The 21402-nt window shown below is 41.8% G+C and overlaps 1 protein-coding gene across 3 annotated transcripts in view; it reads left to right on the top strand.

Annotated features, from left to right (window-relative positions):
- The first annotated feature begins 748 nt into the window (after nucleotides 1-748).
- Nucleotides 749-21402, top strand: part of IL17RC (interleukin 17 receptor C) — a 56354-nt gene continuing 35700 nt past the window's right edge. For 2 of the 3 annotated variants that reach the window (XM_089517887.1, XM_089517897.1), the window contains exons 1-5: nucleotides 749-1181; nucleotides 8576-8597; nucleotides 10635-10793; nucleotides 12909-12992; nucleotides 13096-13208. In XM_089517887.1, the coding sequence (XP_089374013.1) occupies nucleotides 1089-1181; nucleotides 8576-8597; nucleotides 10635-10793; nucleotides 12909-12992; nucleotides 13096-13208 (471 nt within the window). In that variant the 5' untranslated portion in view covers nucleotides 749-1088. Of the gene's footprint in view, nucleotides 1182-8575; nucleotides 8598-10634; nucleotides 10794-12908; nucleotides 12993-13095; nucleotides 13209-21402 lie in introns of those variants that run through there. The other variant, XM_089517906.1, reaches the window with a different exon arrangement.

Here is a 21402-nt window from a genome sequence, read left to right on the forward strand (position 1 = left end):
TTTGGAGGTTAAACATTCCCATCACGGTTTTTTCAGCTCTGAATTAACAACTTCAAAACACTCAATAGGTTCCTGTTCCCATTAAGGCTGGATGGGAAGGAAAACGGTTTGAGCACTGATGTGTTCTTCTAACAAGCGTTATATTAATAAACTTTTCAGTGTTAAACACTTTCCTCGTTTAAGCATTTCCCACTGGTATACTTGGGTTAGTCACTGATGAAAAACCTCTTTTGTAACATCTTGTACATTTATTTCTGAGCAATGCCTCCTGTGTTTTGGCATGGGTTCCTTGTAACATTTGCCCAGCCCCTTCTACTGGCTTGGCTCTTAGGACAACCAAAGAGGATTTTGAGATGGAGGACACCTGAGCTCTAAAGATATCAATGAATGGAGAAATGTCGTAACAACTAAGAAAATACAGGTACGCAAGTCCTGTAAAATTTGAAGGCCCAACTAGCTCCCGTGCCAGTACTAAATGTTCTGAAACGTTCTGCAAATTGGTTTTGCTCATTTGTCATTAAGGAAAACTTTCAGAAGTGAAACTTGGCTGTCAATCGCTGTTTCCAGTCAGCTCCACAGCCTTGTGGGCTTCCCTTAAGCTGGATTCTTGGCATCTGGCCCAGACTGTGCCACCTGTTCTGCCTCCAAAGGCCCATTTGTAGTTCCTGCTACGCCCTCCTCTCTACCTTTACTCCCCTTTGATGCAATCGCTCTGCTAGTAGCAAAAAAAGGGAGGAGGAATATTAACTGAGAGCAGAGGCCGGCAAATTAGAGATTTAATATCCTGCTTGATGTTTGCATCTTAAGAATCTTCTTGCTCCCTCATTTTGGGAAGGAAACCTTCAACTGCCCCTCTGCCAGGTTGGATGCTGAGCCCTGGCACATAGCTCTGCTGCTGCCAGCTCCTGAACTGTCTCCCGCAGCTTGGAAGCTTGGAAGGGAAACATTCCCAAACTCTTTGCTGGCTGGGCTCTTCAAGCAAGGAGCTGCCTGATTTCCTCTGCAGTTTCTGAGATGGCGGGGAACGTGTCTTCATCATTTCATTGACTGGTTTATGATGGGGGCTTAGCTCCCCCAGGACTCCAGAGATGAGGAAATTGGCTCTAGCATTGCTCCTTCTGCACCTACCTTCTGCCTGCCTTCGGACTAAAGCTTTTGTGGACACTGTCAGCTGCACCAAGGTAGGTATGCCAGCCTTGCCATGGAAACAGGATGACTAGATGTCATAACCGTAAAGGAAGACAAGGCACTATTCAAGAAAAACGTAGGACATGACCAAATAAAAGCTAAAATCACTGATCTAAATATAAATTCATGTTTCTTAGTCATGCTCAAACCTTTTGAAATTCCTCTTGGACAGAAGGTTGACATGTAGGACCTGTCCTAGAAAAGGAGGACCTCTGGTCACCCTGCATGGAAATGGGAGGCAGGATGTCTTGACACAGCCAAATTATCTGTTCTGTAGGCTTCAATCAGATAACTTTTTTTCCTGTTCTCTCTCTGTGCCTCTTTACTGGTCCAATGGCTTGTGTGCATGTTTGTAATCTGCTCTTGGCCATGAAAACTCACTGGATGCCTTTGGGAAAGTCATACTCTCTGAGCCTCAGAGGGAGGCCATGACAAACCTCCTCTGAACAAATCTTGCCAAGAAAAACCCCAACCTTAGGGTTGCTGCAAGTTGGAAATGACTTGAAAGTAACAGCAACTGTTGTTCACAGGTTCTGTCATAGGGTTGACCTTAAGGCGAACCTATCACAGGGTTTTCTTGGCAAGATTTATTTGGAGGAAGTTTGCCTTTGCCTTCCTCTGATGCCACAGCTTCACCCCAGCATTTTAGTATAGCACTGTATTGTAGCTGTTCAGTACCTCCCACAGGTTGCTTTTCTGATGAGGGCCATGAAAAGGTGAAATCTACTGTCTGTGTAACAAAAATGACCACCTGTCACAGGTCATACTTGAAGCCATGGCAGCTCTGAGAAAGGATGATATTTAGCAAGAAGGAAAGTAATGGTAATTGGCTTGGACAAGATGATCCCTTATAGCAGTGATTCCCAAATTCTGTTCCTCCAGATGTTTTGGATTTCAGCTCCCAGAATTGCTTACTGTTGATAAAACTCCTGGAGCTTTGGGGAGTTGAAGTCCAAACATTTGGAGGACCAAAGTTTGGGAATTCCTGCCTTATAGAAATATCACCAACAACTAGAGCATATCATTAAACAGAGTGTGAACATTTAGAAGGGAATGCCATAATTACAAAAAGTCAACATGGGTTTCTGAGAAACAAGTCATGCCAGACTAATCTGATCTCTTCTTTTGATAAAATACCAGCTTGGTAGATGAAGTGAACGCTATGGATATTGCATACCTTCATTTCAGTAAGGCCTTTGACAAGGTTCCCCATGACATTCTTGCAAACAATCTAGTAAAATGTGGGTTAGACAAGGCAACTGTTAAATGGATTTGTAATTAGTTGACTGACTGAACCCAAAGGGTACCCAGCAATGGTTCCTCTTCATCTTGGGGAGATGTGGCCAGTGGGGTGCCACAGGGTTTTGTCTTGGACCCTTTGCTATTCAACATCTTTATCAATGACTTAGATGAAGGAACAGAGGGCATGCTTACCAAATTTGCAGATGACACCAAAGGAGGAATAGCTATTACCCCAGAGAAAAGGATCAAAATTCAAAATGACCTGAATAGACTAGAAAGCTGAGCCAAAGCTAACGAAATGAAATTCAATACAGAGAAATGTAAGGTACTGCACTTAGGGCAGAAAAATGAAATATACAGATATAGGATGGGGGACACCTGGCTGAACGAGACTACATGTGAAAGGGATTTGGGAGTCCAAGTAAACCACAAGTTGAACATGAGTCAACAGTGTGAAGCGGCAACTAAAAAAAAACCAATGTGATTTTAGGCTGAATCAATAGAAGTCTAGTGTCTAGATCAAGGGAAGTAATAGTGCCACTCTATTCTGCCTTGGTCAGGCCTCACCTAGAATACTGTGTCCAGTTCTGGCCACCACAATTCAAAAGGGACGTTGGCAAATTGGAGCATGTCAGGAGGAGGGCGACCAAAATGGTGAAGGGTTTGGAAACCATGCCCTATGAAGAATGACTTAGGGAGCTGAGGACATTTAATCTGGAGAAGAGATGGTCAAGGGGTGATATGACAGCCCTCTTTAAGTATTTGAAGGGGTGTCACATTGAGGATGGAGCAAGCTTGTTTTCTGCTGCTCCAGAGACTAGATCCAAGGCTGAGGCCAAGGGTAACTTACATGCACACAGGCTAGCTGCTGGATCTGTGATCTCAAACATCATTTTTGGCTTATGGGTTGCAGGAACATGTGGCTAATGAAACCTGGCATGCTAAGATGCAAAATGTATGTGTCAAGCATTTCATATGTCCTGCATCATGTTCAAACTTTATCATCAGACCCTATATATGCAGCACTAACACTGCACATTGCTTGAAAATATCACTGTTTGGACTTCAAAGACAGTACAAGTGCATTCTTCTGACTACAATTTCATACCCTCCAACTATTCCAATTTGACAGGGGCCGTCCCTATCAACCCTGTCATCTCACTTTTTCAGCTGCTTTTAAAATGTCCCAGTTTCTCTCTCCTCCCCCCATTTTCCCCCTTTGTCCTCAGCGTGCTTCCTTTGGAGCAAACTGAGTTCAAAATGCAAAAGCAGTTTGCATTTGATTAACGTATCAGGGGTGGGGAGAGAAGACGGGGCAGAATCTTGCCCTTCCCAGTAGGCTTAGGCAAATGCAAACTGCTGCAGCTTCTCCTAGACTATGTGTTTTTCTTCATTAGTAACTTTTATCATCTTGACTACACTCTGGTGTTGCTTGGCCACACATGTACTACTGTAATTTTCATTTGTCAAATGTTGGAGGGTGGGCAACTGCAAGCATCCCCCAGCCAGCTGGTACATTCCCATGCTAATAATGAGAATGATGCTGGTTTCACGTAACAAAGGAGAAGGGTTTTTTTTTTTTAGCTTTACTATAAATATTTTTTTAAATGCCTGGTATGTCAATTTGAAGTTGAGTCTAACATGTTGGCAGAGGAGAGAGGAGAAGAGAGCATGAGAGGGAAAGCCAGTAGCTGTGGCAGTGGTAAGAAAAGAGGGGCAAGAAAGAGAGAAGAAAAAGAGGAGAGGTGAGACATGGCAAAGGTGAGTGGAGGAGGCAACCAGCACAGGATGAAAAAGACAGAAGGAAGAGAAGAGAGGAGGGAGAGTGATGGCAAGCAAATGGTGGTGTCAATGGCTGGTGGGAAGAGAGAAGCAGAAAGGCAGAATAGCATTGTGTCCAAGGGCACAACAGGACACAATCAGAATGGAAGTCATGCAGTTGACATTCTCAAAAATGAAAAGAATGTCCAAAGTGGTACTGCACATATCATAGGAACATGGAATGTAAGAAACATGTGTCAAGGGAAGATAGACACAGTAAAACAAGAAATGGAACATATAAACATAGCAATACTTGGGGTGAGTGAGCTAAAATGGACAGGAATGGGACATTTTGAGTCAGAGAATTACAGTGTTTATAGTCATGAAATCTAAGAAGAAATGGGGTGGTATTAATTGTGAAGAGAGATGTAGCAAAATCAGTTGAAGGATATAATGTAAAGTTGGATCAAATCATGTCACTAAGATGACAGGGAAAACTCATCAACATTGCCATAGTTCAAGTCTGCACACCAACCACATAAGGCAGAGGAAGAAGAAAATGAAAGATCCTATGATCAAGCCCAGGAAGAAACTGATAACACACAGAAAAAGAGGATTTCATATGTGATTGGAGTCAAAAAGCAGGAAGCAGAGAAAAATAAACAATTGTAGGAAAATTTGGACTAGGATCAAGAAATGAAGCTCAAGAGTGACTGATAGAGTTTTGTGAGACCAATAATCTATTGACTGCAAATATCTTCAGGCAACCAGAGTAGAGATTGTTCACCTGAATATCAACAGATGGCAAAAATAAATAAAATAAAATAAAATAAAATATAAAACCAAAAAATCAGATAGATTACATAATTGGGATAAAAGATAAAGAAACTGGAGAAGAATTATGCAGATACTATGGATGGCTAAAAAGACAAAAGGGTTATAGAAAAAAAATCAAACCTAAAATCTCCTTAGAAGCCAAGTTTACTAAATTGAGGCTGTTTTATTTCACTCACATCATGATAAGGCATGACTCACTGGAAAACACGATAATGCTTGGAAAGGTAGAAGGTAATTGGAAAAGAGGAAGACCACATACCGGATGGATAGACTCACTCAAAGAGAACATGGCTCTAGGTCTGCAGGAACTTAGTAGAACAGTTGAGGATAGGGGGTCTTGGAGGTGGTCAACTTGAGGACAGTTAACCACAAACAACAACTAATACGTTAATAGTTTTTTGTGGGTTTTTCGGGCTATGTGGCCATGTTCTAGAAGAGTTTATTCCTGACGTTTCGCCAGCATCTGTGGCTGGCATCGATGCTGGCCATGGATGCTGGCCATGAAAGCCTTTGACTTAATATGTGATTGTTCTTGTGTCTTTAACACCTGGAGGTGTGGAAGGTCTCACTGTCCCCCTTTCTCCCTTTTCAGAAAGGGCAAAGAAACCTTCTTCCCCTCGCCACCCCATTGCCCAGTGTGCCCAGTGTGTCCTGTGTCCGTCTGGCATAGAGGCTGCTGTGGAAAAAAAGGAGTGTTGTGTGGTTGTTAAGAGAGACTGAGGAGGCCCCACCAGCTCCCCATGTTACCATAGCAGAGCCTCTTGAACTGCTGTTTACCTTGCCCTGCCACCTCTAAGTTGCTCCGGAGTTTTTGCGACCAAGGAGACAGCAGGTGCCAGTTCCTCCCAAATAAAAAGTGATGGTGCTTTTGCTAAGCTAAGAAAAGGAGACAGTCAGGCTGTGCCAGTAGAGCGGCTGCCCTTTCCACCCACTTGGCCTCACCCTTGTTTTTGTCCTTTCAAGTAGCAGTTCTGACATTACAGAAAGTAGGCAGCTCTTTACTGCCACTTATCCCTGTGCCAGGAAAAATGCCACCTAATAAGGGATCAGATCACACAGTTGCGCAGTCACACAATAACGATGATATAAAAATGGAGGAGAAACGCCACTGCATTCCACATACATCTATTTTTGTATCGCTACTGCACATGTCTGAAAATTATGGTTCCGTCCCAAACAGAAGAAAATAAAATTTATATATTTAACAAATTATATTTGTCTAGTTGAAACAAAATTGGCACTACACCTCAAAATAAGACAGAAACCCACTCCAAAGACAATCCTAGCAATAAAAAGGAATTGACTATACCAAAATGCACTCTGGATTGCTCTATGATAGTGCAAATGAATCATTATTGGCTTCCGCACCTTCACGATTGTGAGAATGAAGCACTATCAGCAAACCATTCATGGGTTTTCCCCATGAATAAAAAGTTATGGGAGCATTCCAGTTTATTCACAGTAGAAGTACTGGATAAGTGCTATGTCATGTGGAAATCTTTGTGCGATTGCATGATCATGATAGGAGCATTCAATTTTTCTCACCTTCTTTATCCCCATGTGATAATTCACTATAACCACTCAGCCATGAAACCCACTGGGGTGACCTTGGGCAAGTCACACTCTCTCAGCCTCAGGGAAGGCACTGTCAAACCTCCTCTGAACAAATCCTGCCAAGAAAACCCAGGATGGGTTCACTTTAGGGTTGCCATATATTGGAAACAACTTGAAGGCAAACAACCCAATAAGGGGTCATAGTTTATTAAGATATGGGAGCATAGTCCTAAAGAACAAGATATTTCCATTGTTGTTCCATTGCCTCTTTAAGAGGAAAGTCCAGAAAATCTTGGGTCTACTAGAAACGGAGAGGAACATAAGGGAATGATGTGTGTATGTTGTCCTATTTGTCCTACTATCACAATTTAGACTGTGTAAACCCTGTGTTCATGGACTCTTATTGTTGGGAAAATTTTAGGCTCTTTCTGTCTCCTTTGGTGGGTTTTTAAAATAACAGGGGTTTGACCAGGCAGCTCTCCCAACAAATGGCCCTCATTCCCCCTCCCCCCCCCCCTTTACAATAAACCTTTTCTGTAGCTTAAAATCTAGAAGTTGTGTCCATCTCAAAGCCACCCAACAAGCTTCATGGATGAGTGGGGATTGTAATTGGGAGTCTTTTTCACACTACACTATTCTAACACTTTGCTATCAGTTTAGGAACATTATCACATGAGCCCTGTTCTCACTGTAATCATGTAAGTTTAAGAAAACTAGTTTGAGGATAGCCATTTATTGCATGTCTTCACAATAGGGCAACTGGGGCTGTTTCTGCCATTGCACACTCTTCCACACTCCCTCTTAATTCTGCCTTTCTGCCCTTTGCCCTACCCAGTGTAGCTTTCAGTTTTGCTTTATTTTTATTTTTACTTTTTAATGCAATTTTGGAGTTATGCTAATCTGATTTAAAAAGAAAAGAAAAAAATAAAGGCAATCAGTTTGCTTGGGAATAGTGAGGGGACAAGTGGAGAGGATGAAACACTGACACCACATGACTTCCAATATCACAACTGTTCTGGCAGTGCTGGCAGTGTTTCATACATGAGGTCTGATAGGTGTGCAGGTGGGAGCTTATTGGCATGTTTCCCCCGTCAGTGAAAAGGGATGCCCTAACCATGCAGCTACGGGTTGGAGGCGACGTTGTGTGATAAGTATCACCAAAATGTCAACATTATTTTATGACTATAATTGTGGTTCAAACGCAATGTAGGATAATCTCCTAAATGCCATGGTTTCCTCCTATGAAATCCTGGAGTTTGTAGTTTAAGGAGGCATTGCTGTTCTCTGGTGGAGAATTTTAAGTATCTCACAGAACTAGAGATCCCAGAATAGAGCCTCTGATGGAAGTGTGGACTTTATCACATGGGGAAAATCGGGAGTTTAAACAGTGAAAATCACATGAAAATTGGGCAATCATCATTAACATTTTCACACACATTGCAGTTAATGAGCCATCATCCTGGGAACAAACAGGCAATAAACAGCAACAAATCATTCATGGAATTTCACCATGAATTATTTTTTTCTGTTTATTGCCTGTTTATGCCTGGGATAATGGCACTTTAATTGCAATGTTGTGTGAAAATGTTAATGGTGATTGCATGATTTTCACACAATTTTCGCTGTTTAAACCCCCAATTGTCCATATGTGATAAAGTCCTATGACAGCTAAAGTGGTATCAGAGTGCTATGGCTGCACAGTGTGAAAGAGACATGAGTATTTGAAGAACCTGACTGGAGGATTCTGGGGTTTTCATTTCAAAAAAGTAACATTTCCAAGCTTTTAAAAAGGAAATATGACCTGGTTTAGGCACAGATTTGGTACATGGAATGAACACACACACACATTTGAGAGAGTCATTAGAGAGGGTTTGTTTCTTCAGTTTCAACCTGGCTTAGTGTATTGCAAGTATGAGCTGGAATGAGGGTGGAAAAGGGGTTTGTCTTTCATAGAAACCTTACTCACCCTTGAACTTTCTTTGTCCTTCTACAGGGCTTGAACTGCCAGCTCCTGGGTAAGTAGCCTGGATGGCCCTTGCGGTCTCAGTGTGCTATGAACTTGACTCACCTTGAGTCTAGTCAGGCAGGGTTATCTTGCTATATAAACTTTTTGATTGCTTGCCGTTGCTTTAAAAAAATACACACTATAGATAAAGTGCTTTGTCTTTCAGCAATAATAAACAGACCCATGAGTGACCCATGTAAAAAAGGCAAGCGACACCAAGTGAAAAAATGAGTCAAAAGTACAGTGGGTCCTTGTTATCTGCTAGGGTTTGATTCCAGGATCCCCCATGGATACCAAAATCCATGGATGCTGAAGTCCCATTAAATGCAATGACATAGTAAAATGGTGTCCCTTATATAAAATGACAAAATCAAAGTTTGCCTTTTGGAATTTATACTTATTTTGAATATTTTCAAGCTGTGGATGCTTGAATCCATGGATAAAGAATCCGTGGATATGGAGGGCCAAATGTATTTCATTTTTTTAGTCAAAACTCTCTCTGGTACTACTGATATTAATGGCAAAATACTACTGGTATTCCTGGCAAAGAGAAGAATTGGAGATGAGGATGGCACAAAAGAAAAAAGCCATCTTCTTCAGTGGTCTTTTAGTTTTCCCTTCGCCACCGTACATCCAGATTCAGCAAATGTGCCTCCTCAGACCAGCATTAGCAAAGAGGCTCAGGAAAGCACTCACCTTAGCTATGAGGTACTGAGAAATTGCTGCAAGGTGCTACAAGAGAGAACTGTATACTTGCCCTATCCCAAAGTAGATTTGTTCCCACCGGGCTCAGGCGCAGTGAAAGATACTGTTGTTGTATCACCAGTTCAGTCAGGTTTTCTATATGGAACAGGAGTGGGTGCCACCTTGTTTTTTACCTTGAAGATTTGCTACTCCTTGTCAGCAGAACTCCAGACATCACACATCCTTAGCTTGGTGAATTCTGCTTCACAATGATAGGAAGAGCTGGTATAAAAGGATAAAAAACTGACATCGCTGTGAACACTTGGTTGCTACTAAGCCATGACAAGATATCACTTTTCAGTGATGACTGACTGTAAGCTTTGACTGGCTGTAAGCTATGGCTTTTGGATTCATCATTGCTGGCTTTTCCTCTCAAATCTGTGGACCACAATTATATGTGAGGCTTTCCTGGCTGAGGTGTGTAGCTGTAGAGAGATGTGGAAGGTGCATGGTTATGTTGCTGGCCTTCTTTAATATATCTTCTCCCAAGATAGTCCTTCAATAATGGCAGGGCTTCCTAAGCCAGCCAGGGATTGTAGGGTTTCAGTGCCAGGGCTTTCTGATGAGCAGGAAAAGTAGCATCAAGTGCCATTCCCTCTAGGCTTCCTTGTTCTTTTTGAGCTTAGCAAGGGATATATTTCCTAGCAACAACATACAGTTGGAAACTATCCCACTTGTAGAGCCTTATAAAATTACCTTTTTGGCCTATAAAATCACATAATTTCATAGCCTGCATGGCCAATGGGGATTCTGGGCATTGCAGTCCAAAAATATTAACTCTCCCAGATCTGTTCAATTGCAATGCAAAGCATCCTTTAACTATATGCAACCATTTTAGTGGAGATGGATATAGCTAGAAAACTACTATGTTAGTATGGATCAACATAGCTACTTATATTTTGGGAACTCTCTTGGCGGTGGGCACTTGTACAGAATTTACTGCTAGGTCACTGTCCTTAACCAGCTCCATAGGCCCAGGTGTAAGGCTAAAAGATTCATAGGGTACCTTTAGATGTTACATGTCAAATGTTTAGGTATGTTATATGTTTATGTTATATGTTTTTGGTAGATGTGATGTCTTAGTAATGTTTTGTAGTTTAAATGTTTGTTTGTTAAATTTATTGTTTGTCTTACCATGTGTGATAGTATAGTGAGTATATTATGATAGTCTATATTATGACATATAAGAGATATGATAGATAGTGTACATATTGTATATTATGTGTTATTTTTTAAAATTAATAAAATACTAAAAATAAAAGATTCATAGGGTAACTATGTTTTCCTCTCTCTTGCCTCTCAGAAGAGGATGTGCTGTGTATACCTGGGGAGACAGTACCAGATCCAGAATTTGGTCCTGTCTTGGTGCTGACTGAGATGACGATGAGAAACAAACTTCGATGCCAGGAGCACCAAGACTGTATCCCTTGTGTGCAGGTGATGCTACGCCTTGGCCTGCTGGGTGAGAAAGATAGTGCAGGGGTCTGGTTCTTGAAAGTATAATTCTGGTCTGCTGTCTCATGACCTGGGTTTGGTTGCAGCATACCTTCCTGCTCCATTAGATTAAGTTATTGGTCTCCAGTAGGAGTCTGTTACCTGCAGACTTCTTTCTAGTTTCCTGACAACGTGGGCCAAGTTTCAAACCCTACTCACTCTTCAAGTCCTTCCCACTTTGGCGCCAACTACATGGGTTGTGACCCTGCCCACTGTTGGAATGCAAATCCTGATTGCCTTAATACCCTAAAGGCACCAGATCCCATCTGATCTTGGCAGCCAAGCAGGGGCAGCTTTGGTTAATGCTTGGAACAGTGAGACCACTAATGACTACCAGGTGCTGTTGGCTATATTTCAGAGCAGAAACTGGCAAAACCACTTTTGAGGATTCCTGCCCTAAGAAGACTCATGGACTTGCCAGAAATCAGCAAGTGGGTTGAAGGCGCACACACATTTGCACACACACAAACACACAATGTGGACCTGGATAGGCAAAAGTGTCCCTACATTTGTATATGAGTCTGAGCCAGTGTAAGGCAGCATCATGTTTTTCCATGTTTGGGGCAATGAGAAATTCTCTGCATCAACTTTCTCCAGAATGATTCCTCCCTGGTATAATTTATTATTACACACATGATTCCCAGCCAGCATGCCTATTGGACATGCTGACTGGGGATGATGGAGCTTCTAGCCCAACTCAGGCAGAGGGTGCTGGATTGGAGAATTGGAAAAAGCTGCTATAGAATATGTGCTAGGGGGTCTAGGTCTTCATTACATTCATTCAGAGGCCCACGGGTTCCCCACTACACCCCACCATCTATGGGGAGCATCAAGTAACATCCCTGTCAGCCAGGCCAATGTGCTTTCATAATATCCACAGTTAGTCAAGTTATTTTGGAACACTAGGCAGAAAATTCCAGAAGCACCTCTCCTGCTCCCTGGCAGTAAAAATGCAACAATAACAAAATAGATAACCTACGACCTGAATTGGACATTTTGCTTTGCTTAGTTTTTAGGCTGAACTGGTCAACACCATCAATACAGCCAAACCCCTTTTCTTTGTGTGATTTGGGTCCAACCTTGGAAATAAGATATAGTCAGCTCTCCACATTTGCAGCTTGGACTTTTGCCAATTTGATTATTTGCCAGTTTGAGTAATATGTTCTCTCTAGGAATCTCTGGGTCTTCCAACGCATCTCTTCTGAAAGCTAACCATACATTTGCACTGGAGGATCTAGAGATTTCCTAAGAAAACACTTCTTTAGGCAGGTGTAGGTCCTCCATTGTAATTCTGTGGTCAATGTGTAGCAGATGTTGACCATAAAGTTGCACTGGAAGACTTAGAGATTCCTAGAGAGATGTTCTCTCAGGCTAAAAAAAGTTAGTGCTTTTTATTCGTGGTTCTTCCACTTTCATGGATGTCCAGCGCCCCTAACCCCAGCAAATGTGGAGGGCTCACTGTAATATATTCATAGCAAGCAACATTACTTTTTGCAAAGTAATACAATGATCAGTCATGTTAGTTTTAATTCTTTTTTTAAAAAACACCAACGAGTAACATCTAATAATTATTTCTAAAATCTTGGCTTTGGGGAGGCATCTTGGCCATCATTGTATATAGAAAATGTATTAGGAAGAAATCAATACAACATTACCCATAAAGCAATGATCTGTTTAAAGACAATGTCCCAAGTTCTGATTTAGCTTCCTTGGTCAGCCTAGTCAGTTTTCCTTCCCTTAGGTCATTTCCCTTATTTTTATTAATTCATTTTCTTAAAAACAAACAAACAAACAAACAAACAAACAAACAAAACAGCCAGAATTCATATAAAACAAAGGCTTGCAAACATTGTGCAAAGCACACCACCAAATGAATTGGCACCTTATGGCTTGAAAAAATAGGGAAAGAGATTGAATGCTGGCTGGTTTAGATATTTTGTTTGTTTTGGCCTTTCTGTTAGTTTCCAGCCCCTTTTTACTATGTGGTCACTTTGGATGTTATTTTAACAGAGAACGAAGCAAATATTTTCATAAAAAGAACAGTTTAACATCTCAAGGACAAATTCCTTTCATTTCCTTGTAGAGTCACCAGTACTGGTTGCAAAACAAGATGCAGGAGCTACCAACGCCAGCATGCAGCTGAAGAGACACCATGGAAAAAATGACGGTGAGTTAGAATGAACGTCTCTAGAGTAGCTTTTACTTGGCAGCTGAAAATCCCTCACTCTGCCCTTCTGACTTGTACTCTCCCTTGTTCTCTCTGCATCCAGAAATCCTGCGAACACACATATTACTTTCAGCCCAAACATACCCTTCCTCCCACTGTGTTGCAGTGGAGGTCTGGATTCCCCATGGTCAACCTGACTGGCACAATAGCACCCTGGTAAGTGGCTTCTTACATGAATCCTTAGAAACAGACAGATACCAAACAGGAAAAAGCAGCTTCTTCCTCTGTGATGGTGAATGGGCAATGGTCCCTTGCTTGCCTTTCTCATCACTTGCTATGTCTTTATTTGTGATGCCTTTATTTGTCTCTCTCAGAAGTTGACCTTACTGAATGCATGCTGAGACCCACATTCCAGCTAAACACCAACCTATTCATTACTGCCGTTGTTCTGTTGTTGTTATGTGCCTTCAGGTTGTGTCCTAGTTACAGTAATGCTATCAAGAATGGTTTCTTGCCAAGATTCATTTCAAGGTTTGCCATTGCCTTAGGCTGAATGTGACTAGCCCAAAGTCAGCCAATGGGTTTTCATGGCCAAGTGGGGATTTGAACGCTAGTCTCCCAGTCATACCTTGACTGAATGTCCTAGTCCAGCACCCAAACTACTACAACACACAGGCATAACACCTACTCACTTTGGTTCATTTATTATATAAGAATTGATCTGGGTCAGGAGGAGGTACCTTCAACATTCTTGTTGGCTGCTCCCTCTGGATGGTGGTGTTGAATTGGGTCAGAGGGAGAGGGCAAGTAAATGACACCCACAGCATTGTGGTTTATTTGATTTATTGAAACAATATTTAGCCTACTCTTAAAAAAAACAAAAGGCCATTGAGCATTGAAAAAAGCAATAATTAAACAGTCCTGCCTTCAGGTTTACCACCTAGAGAAAAGACACCTGAAAAGAAAGTAGGAGGTAGGAAGGAAAAAATGATGGTGGTAATGAAATCAGTGTCTCAGATGAATGGAATATCCCTGTTTTAGATCTGATTGATGGAAAGAGCTGTTTGACAGTGGAATGAGCTGCCTTGGATGTGTGATGTGCCATCCTTCATCGGAGGTTTTTAAACAGAGGTTGAACAGCAATCTGTTAGGGATGTTTTAGCAGTGGATTTCTGCACTGGCAGTTTGAACGAGATAATCTTTGAGGTTACTTCCAGCACTACATTTGGAGCCTTATCACATTACAAAACAAACGCTACACCTAAAAGCATGGGAGAGGGTCATAAAACTGTCCCTTTTGCCAAATGGATTTTTCCAGCTTGATGAAAAGGATGGTTTTATGACCGGAAGAGAATGAAAGTGCTTCTACGTCATGGAGAAGCAAGCAGAAAGATGCTTCCGTGTTGTGTTTTGGTAATATTTTATATGTCAAAGAACTCTAGAACCCTTAAAAGCTTATACAGTATATATTTTGTGCCCCTGTTTTTTGGCATAAAATCTGTTGCCTAGTTTAGATTTTAATAAAACAACAAAGAAGAATACTTATAGCAGTTAAAACTATAACCTAAAAACAAGAAATCAGAGTTGGATAAGACTTCTGTTATAAATATTATGAACAAGTCAAGTTTCCAGAGCCTCCAGAAATTATTTATGTTATTGTTGTGTTGTTTTTGTTAATTGCTATCAAGCCAACTTTCACTTATGGCAGTCTTATGAATGAAAGACCTCCAAGTCACCCTATCAACAACAGCCATGATCAGGTCTTGAAGAATAAGGGCCATGGTTTCCTTGTTTGAGTTTAATCCATCTGTAATGCAGTCTTCCTCTTTTCCTACTGCTTTCTACTTTACCAAGCATTATTCTCTTTTCTAGCAAGTCATATCTTCTCATGATGTGCAGTAATGTCACTAGGGCAGGGGGTGCACCTTAGAGCACCTTAGAGCAGAGTTTACATCTGGGGGGCAGTACACCTGGTGGAACTGGCACAGTTGCTGTGTGAGTGAGAAAGAGTGTTGTTGAGTCCCTTTCTTGCTTGCCCTGCAAGCATGATGGACCCCAAATGGCCCTCTGGGGGCTGCGACACTGCCCCTTCAAGCTGCTGGGGGGTAGTGTCTTCCATTTGGGCTCTGCCGATCCTTGCACAAATCACTTTAGCAGTTGCATTCAGAATTCTGACTCTATTACTGTTATTTTGTACTTTTGCTTCTTGGCTCTACTGAACTGCTAGAAGAGTTCCATCCGTTATTCATTCCAGCTTCTCTTTCTTTTGGGCTGCAGAGAGTGTTTTTTGGATTCCTCCCTGACAATGTCCCTGGCTTTAGGCCAGAGTTCTGACCCCTGGTCAACTAGACTTAATAGTGAAAATGTATATTTAAATTCTATGAGGATGTTCTTCAGGTGATATTTTGGCACAATTGTTGGTTTAGTGTTTTTCTTTAGCTTTACTCTAAGTTTTGGTTTCAGCAAATCTGCCACAATCTGCTTCTTGAGTCCTGAACTGGGAAAAAGACAGGACACCATCCCTGTGCACACACGCGCACACATCCCGCACTGTCCCCATGCTCCCCCGCACGCATTCCACCCCACCGCAATGGGGTGGCACAGGGTGAGGGGGCATGCACTGCCCCAGAAGCCCCCCAGGGACGTAGCCAGGATTTGGGGAAGGGGGGGTCCAGACTAAGTGCCACCATTATAATGGGGCTTAGGTGCGGTGGTGCAGCAGCACACACCATTCATTTTTCTAATGGAAGGGGGGGTCTGGACCCCAAGAACCCCCCCCCCTTGGCTACGTCCCTGAGCCCCCCACACCAGGTGACACCCAGTGCAGGAATGCCACTGCAGTATAAGGAGAAGAAAGGCCTTATTCTTTCAAGACAGATTAAAAGAGGAATGTAGAGATTTGTTATGAGTTTGCTCTCTACCACTTGTTGAGCAAGTTTTGGATTCATATAGAGCATCTCACAGAGAGATTGCAAACCCATGGCTACATGTCTGACCACAACTTCCTCCCTTTGCCCTACCCAGAAGTAGAGTTGGATGAACTCCATACCATGACTCAAAGCTCTGTGGGAGGGAAAAAGAGGCAAACTCAATGAGCTTTGCAAAGGGTTCTTAGTAGCACCTTTGAGACTATAGTCTAATCCGCATTGCAGAAGTAATTGACACTGCTTTACCTGCTGTGGTTCAATGCTATGGAATCCTGGGATATGTAGTTTGTTGTGGCAACAGAGCTCTCTGACATGAAAGTTAAACTATGCAAAACCATAAATCCCAGAATTCTATAGCACTGAGCCATAGCAGTTAAAGTGGTGTTAAACTGCATTATTTCTGCAGTTCAGATTAGACCTAAATCTGTGTGAGCATTGAAACCATCCCATGCACAGGAGTTTATTATTTTCATATAGCTTCTCTAGCTAGTGAGATTCCAAGGTTTGTAAGGTGTACACACTAGCAGCTGCATATCCTTACAACTGTAAGGGCTAGAAAATTGCCTTTTAAAAAGCTGAAGATCTTACTCATGTTATATTCTGCAAGGTGTGGTTGCAAATTGCCAAACATATTGAGCCCTGCCTATTTTGAGTGCAGTGCTTGGCTGTTTTAAGAGTTTAAGTGTTTGTGTTTCAGCCACTTTATGATGAAATCTACTCACTTACATGTTGGCTGGAAGATAGGCTCCAAAACAAACTTTTCTGAGGTCACATTACATTGGTCTCATTTAACTTCTCCAAGGAGACATCTAAAATGCTGTATTTTCCTGTTCTATTGTATAGAGATTTCTAAAAATACAAAGGCAACAATATTAAGATATTAGAAACTAGTAAATGAAATGGAGTCCAACATGCATGAGTTTGAAATCTTAGGCATATTAGATAAGAATTTCAATAATCACCCGATTAGGAAAAACCTCTTTAGAGTTTGGAGTAAATATGGGAAGAAATGGTGTATAAATATTCCATTATGGACATCACTGAACGAAGCTATATATAAGAGAGAAGTCCTTAAACAAAACTACTGGGTAACATATAAAGACTTAACTAAATTAAGTGAAGGAAAGAGAGATTTAAAAATGCAGGAGGAATTGAATGAAAAGGATTTCTCTTGTAATTGGTTTACGTACAGACAGATACTGGAAAGGTTTTTAACGGATGTAAAAGAAAAAGGAATAGGCCCAATGGAAGAAGCATTAGAAAGAATAATGAAGGATCCTAAAAAACAAATCACAAAATTATACGATTTGATTAGAAGATTTGAGTTAGAACAAGAAGTGATAAAAGAATTTATGATTAAATGGGCGCCGGATTTAAAGGCACAAATACAATTGGATACATGGGAAAAATTATGGCAAAAGAAAATTAAGTATTCACCATGTGTATTAATAAAGGAAAACATCTATAAATTAATGTATAGATGGCATCTAACTCCTTACAAAATAGCGAAGATGTATAAACAAAAAAATAATAAATGTTGGAAATGCAAGTTAGCAGTCGGAACATACTTACACTGTTGGTGGAATTGTGTAAAGGCAGAAGAGTATTGGAAGAAGATACATACAGAAATTAAAAAGATAATTAGATGGGATGGTAAATTGGATCCGAAACTGTATCTTTTGAACATGACAGAGGGTTTAAATTTAAGGATTAAACAGGACAAATTATTATATTTCCTTATAGTGGCGGCTAGAATGGTTTATGCATATCATTGGAAGGGGAAAGAACCACCAACTCTGGATGAATGGAGATTAAAAGTAATGGAATTCAGTGAAATGGAAAAATTAACTGCATTGATGAGAGTAGGAACATTAAACAATTATTACGAAGTCTGGTCTCCTTGGAAAAATATATGCAAGGTGAGAGGGGACAGCCACTCTACTGAAATACTGGAATATAATTGAAGATCGGGGGATATTAGGGAGAATGGTGACAGGGCTGAAATAAGACATAAAAGAAGAATAGTAAATAGTATCAAATAGTTTTATGATGAACGTAAAGGTCTTGATGTTTGAATTATAGTATTTTACAGGGAGAGTTAGTAAAATTATCTGTAAAGTATATCCGAGTTATCTGGAGTATAGCCTAAGGAAGTTATCCACAGAAAAAGAAATAAGGTTATAGTAACGAAGAAGATAATCAATGAAGGTAAAAGAAGAGAATATAGTTTTATTGAGGTATAGAGTATGGTATTTCTTGTAATTATTTTTTTTCTTTTCTAGGGTGTTTTCTGTATTTTTAACTTTCACATACGAAATCTTTGTATTTGTGATATTTAATAAAATAAAAATTAAAAAAAAAAAAGAAATCTTAGGCATAAAGAATTCCTAAGTATGACACATTTAGGCCTAAATCCCATTGTTAGTCCCAGCTAGTATTAAACCAATTGTAACTTGATAAATCAGTATTTGAATAACTGTTATTAATTCAGTTCATCTATTCTAATAATCTGGAACTAACAATACCATTCAGGCCCTGGAAGTGACCATTTCAGGTTAAGAATATTACAGGACAATTGCAGGACATAATCTCGACAACAGATCAGTCTTTTCTATTCTAGTGCTGTGGTGGAGGTGAGGTTGGGGAATGTTGTCTTCCGTGTACTTTGGAACTCATATTTGTTGGAAAAACATACTCTGATAAGAATTAGCAATTTAAAACCAAATAAATTATTAATAATAATAATAATAATATGTTTTATTTATAGACCGCTATTCCGCGATGATCATAGCGGTGTACAGTAAAATCGTTAATACAATAAAAATACAGTTAAAGGAGGGAGAAGTCTCATCCTTCAGGCAGTCCAAGATGTTGCTGGTCTGCCTGCTGGCTCCCTCTGAGGCCGAGATGACAGTTGAGGAGGGAGGGGCCTCTTCCTTCAGGCAGTCCCTGATGTTGCTGGGTCTGCCTGCTGGCTCCCTCTGAGGCCGAGATGACAGTTGAGGAGGGAGGGGCCTCTTCCTTCAGGCAGTCCCTGATGTTGCTGGGTCTGCCTGATGGCTCCCTCTGAGGCCAAGATGACAGTTGAGGAGGGAGGGGCCTCTTCCTTCAGGCAGTCCCTGATGTTGCTGGTCTGCCTGATGGCTCCCTCTGAGGCCGAGATGACAGTTGAGGAGGGAGGGGCCTCTTCCTTCAGGCAGTCCAAGATGTTGCTGGGTCTGCCTGATGGCTCCCTCTGAGGCCAAGATGACAGTTGAGGAGGGAGGGGCCTCTTCCTTCAGGCAGTCCAAGATGTTGCTGGGTCTGCCTGATGGCTCCCTCTGAGGCCAAGATGACAGTTGAGGAGGGAGGGGCCTCTTCCTTCAGGCAGTCCAAGATGTTGCTGGTCTGCCTGATGGCTCCCTCTGAGGCCAAGATGACAGTTGAGGAGGGAGGGGCCTCTTCCTTCAGGCAGTCCAAGATGTTGCTGGTCTGCCTGATGGCTCCCTCTGAGGCCAAGATGACAGTTGAGGAGGGAGGGGCCTCTTCCTTCAGGCAGTCCAAGATGTTGCTGGGTCTGCCTGATGGCTCCCTCTGAGGCCAAGATGACAGTTGAGGAGGGAGGGGCCTCTTCCTTCAGGCAGTCCAAGATGTTGCTGGGTCTGCCTGATGGCTCCCTCTGAGGCCGAGATGACAGTTGAGGAGGGAGGGGCCTCTTCCTTCAGGCAGTCCCTGATGTTGCTGGGTCTGCCTGATGGCTCCCTCTGAGGCCGAGATGACAGTTGAGGAGGGAGGGGCCTCTTCCTTCAGGCAGTCCCTGATGTTGCTGGGTCTGCCTGATGGCTCCCTCTGAGGCCAAGATGACAGTTGAGGAGGGAGGGGCCTCTTCCTTCAGGCAGTCCAAGATGTTGCTGGGTCTGCCTGATGGCTCCCTCTGAGGCCAAGATGACAGTTGAGGAGGGAGGGGCCTCTTCCTTCAGGCAGTCCAAGATGTTGCTGGGTCTGCCTGATGGCTCCCTCTGAGGCCGAGATGACAGTTGAGGAGGGAGGGGCCTCTTCCTTCAGGCAGTCCAAGATGTTGCTGGGTCTGCCTGATGGCTCCCTCTGAGGCCAAGATGACAGTTGAGGAGGGAGGGGCCTCTTCCTTCAGGCAGTCCAAGATGTTGCTGGGTCTGCCTGATGGCTCCCTCTGAGGCCGAGATGACAGTTAATGAAGTTGGAGTTTTGACAATTAAAAGGTGTAATTCAATTAAATATATTTGTCTTTGATTTTATTTGGAATATCAGCATAAATAGTTTTTTGTGGGTTTTTCGGGCTATGTGGCCATGTTCTAGAAGAGTTTCTTCCTGACGTTTCGCCAGCATCTGTGGCTGCCATTTTCAGAGAATGTTTGCCTAGAAAGGACTTGGCTATATATATTGTGTGATCTGGAAAGGCAGGAGTGATTTGCATGTATATTGTTGGTTGCTAATGGCAGTCCTCAGAGGACTAAAGTCTAGTATGGATGCCGGCCATGAAAGCCTTCCACTTCACATCAGCATGAATGTGTATCCATCCAGGCACATGTTATTAATCAATTCAAGGAACCATGGTGCTAAAGAACCAACAAATTTCACACAACCTATTTGCTTCTATACAACCCATCTCTTTAATTTTTGCAAGAGTATTTCTTACTTTTTAAAAAAGTTGAGGAATTGCAAGGTGTACTACAGGCAGTTTGGAAGAGTTGTCTTCTGTGCATTCAGATAGTCCCAGAATCATAAAACCTTATCACACGGCTTATCATCAGTAAAAAGTTACTGAAGCGTTACTGAAGCACGAAAGTGTGATAGCTGGTCACTCTTCTAAATCTTCATTGAGGCGTCCTGCTTCAAGAACGATTTACTGATGTTTTGGCCTCAGTGTGATAATCACCATAGAGTTAGAAGGTACTGCAGAGGCATCTAATCCAACCCACTGCCATGCAGAAATACACAACATAAAGTACTCTTGGGAGATGCCCATCCAACCTTTATTTAAAGACCTCCAAGGAAAGAGAGTCCACTGCTTTCCAAATCAGTCTGCTGCACTGTTGAACAGTTCTTACATCACAAAATTCTTCCTAATGTTTAGGTGGAATCTCTTATAATTTGAATCTATTGATTCATGCCCTAATCCCTGGAGGAGCAGAAAATAGACTTGCTTACATCCCTTCAGAAATTTAAAGATGTTTTGTGTCATCTCTCAGTCTTCTCCAAGCTAAATATATTGAGCTCCCTAACCTTTGGCTTCCAGACCTTTTACCATCTTGGTTACCCTCCTATGGACACCTTCCTCCCATGTTCCACACTAACACCATATAAAGGCTCCTCAACTGTTCCAGGAAACTAAATTCTGGACTCTGGGACTTCTGCTGGGACCTATATTGGAACCAGTGAGCTAATCCTATGGAATCCTAGAATTTGTAATATTTTGTGTCAACAGAGGTCTCTGACAGAGTAGGCAAAATAGCTAATAAAACTAA

The sequence above is a fragment of the Sceloporus occidentalis genome, unplaced genomic scaffold (genome assembly GCF_023333645.1).
Source record: "Sceloporus occidentalis isolate IW3139 unplaced genomic scaffold, rSceOcc1.0.p SCAF_1, whole genome shotgun sequence".
Taxonomy (NCBI): domain Eukaryota; kingdom Metazoa; phylum Chordata; class Lepidosauria; order Squamata; family Phrynosomatidae; genus Sceloporus; species Sceloporus occidentalis.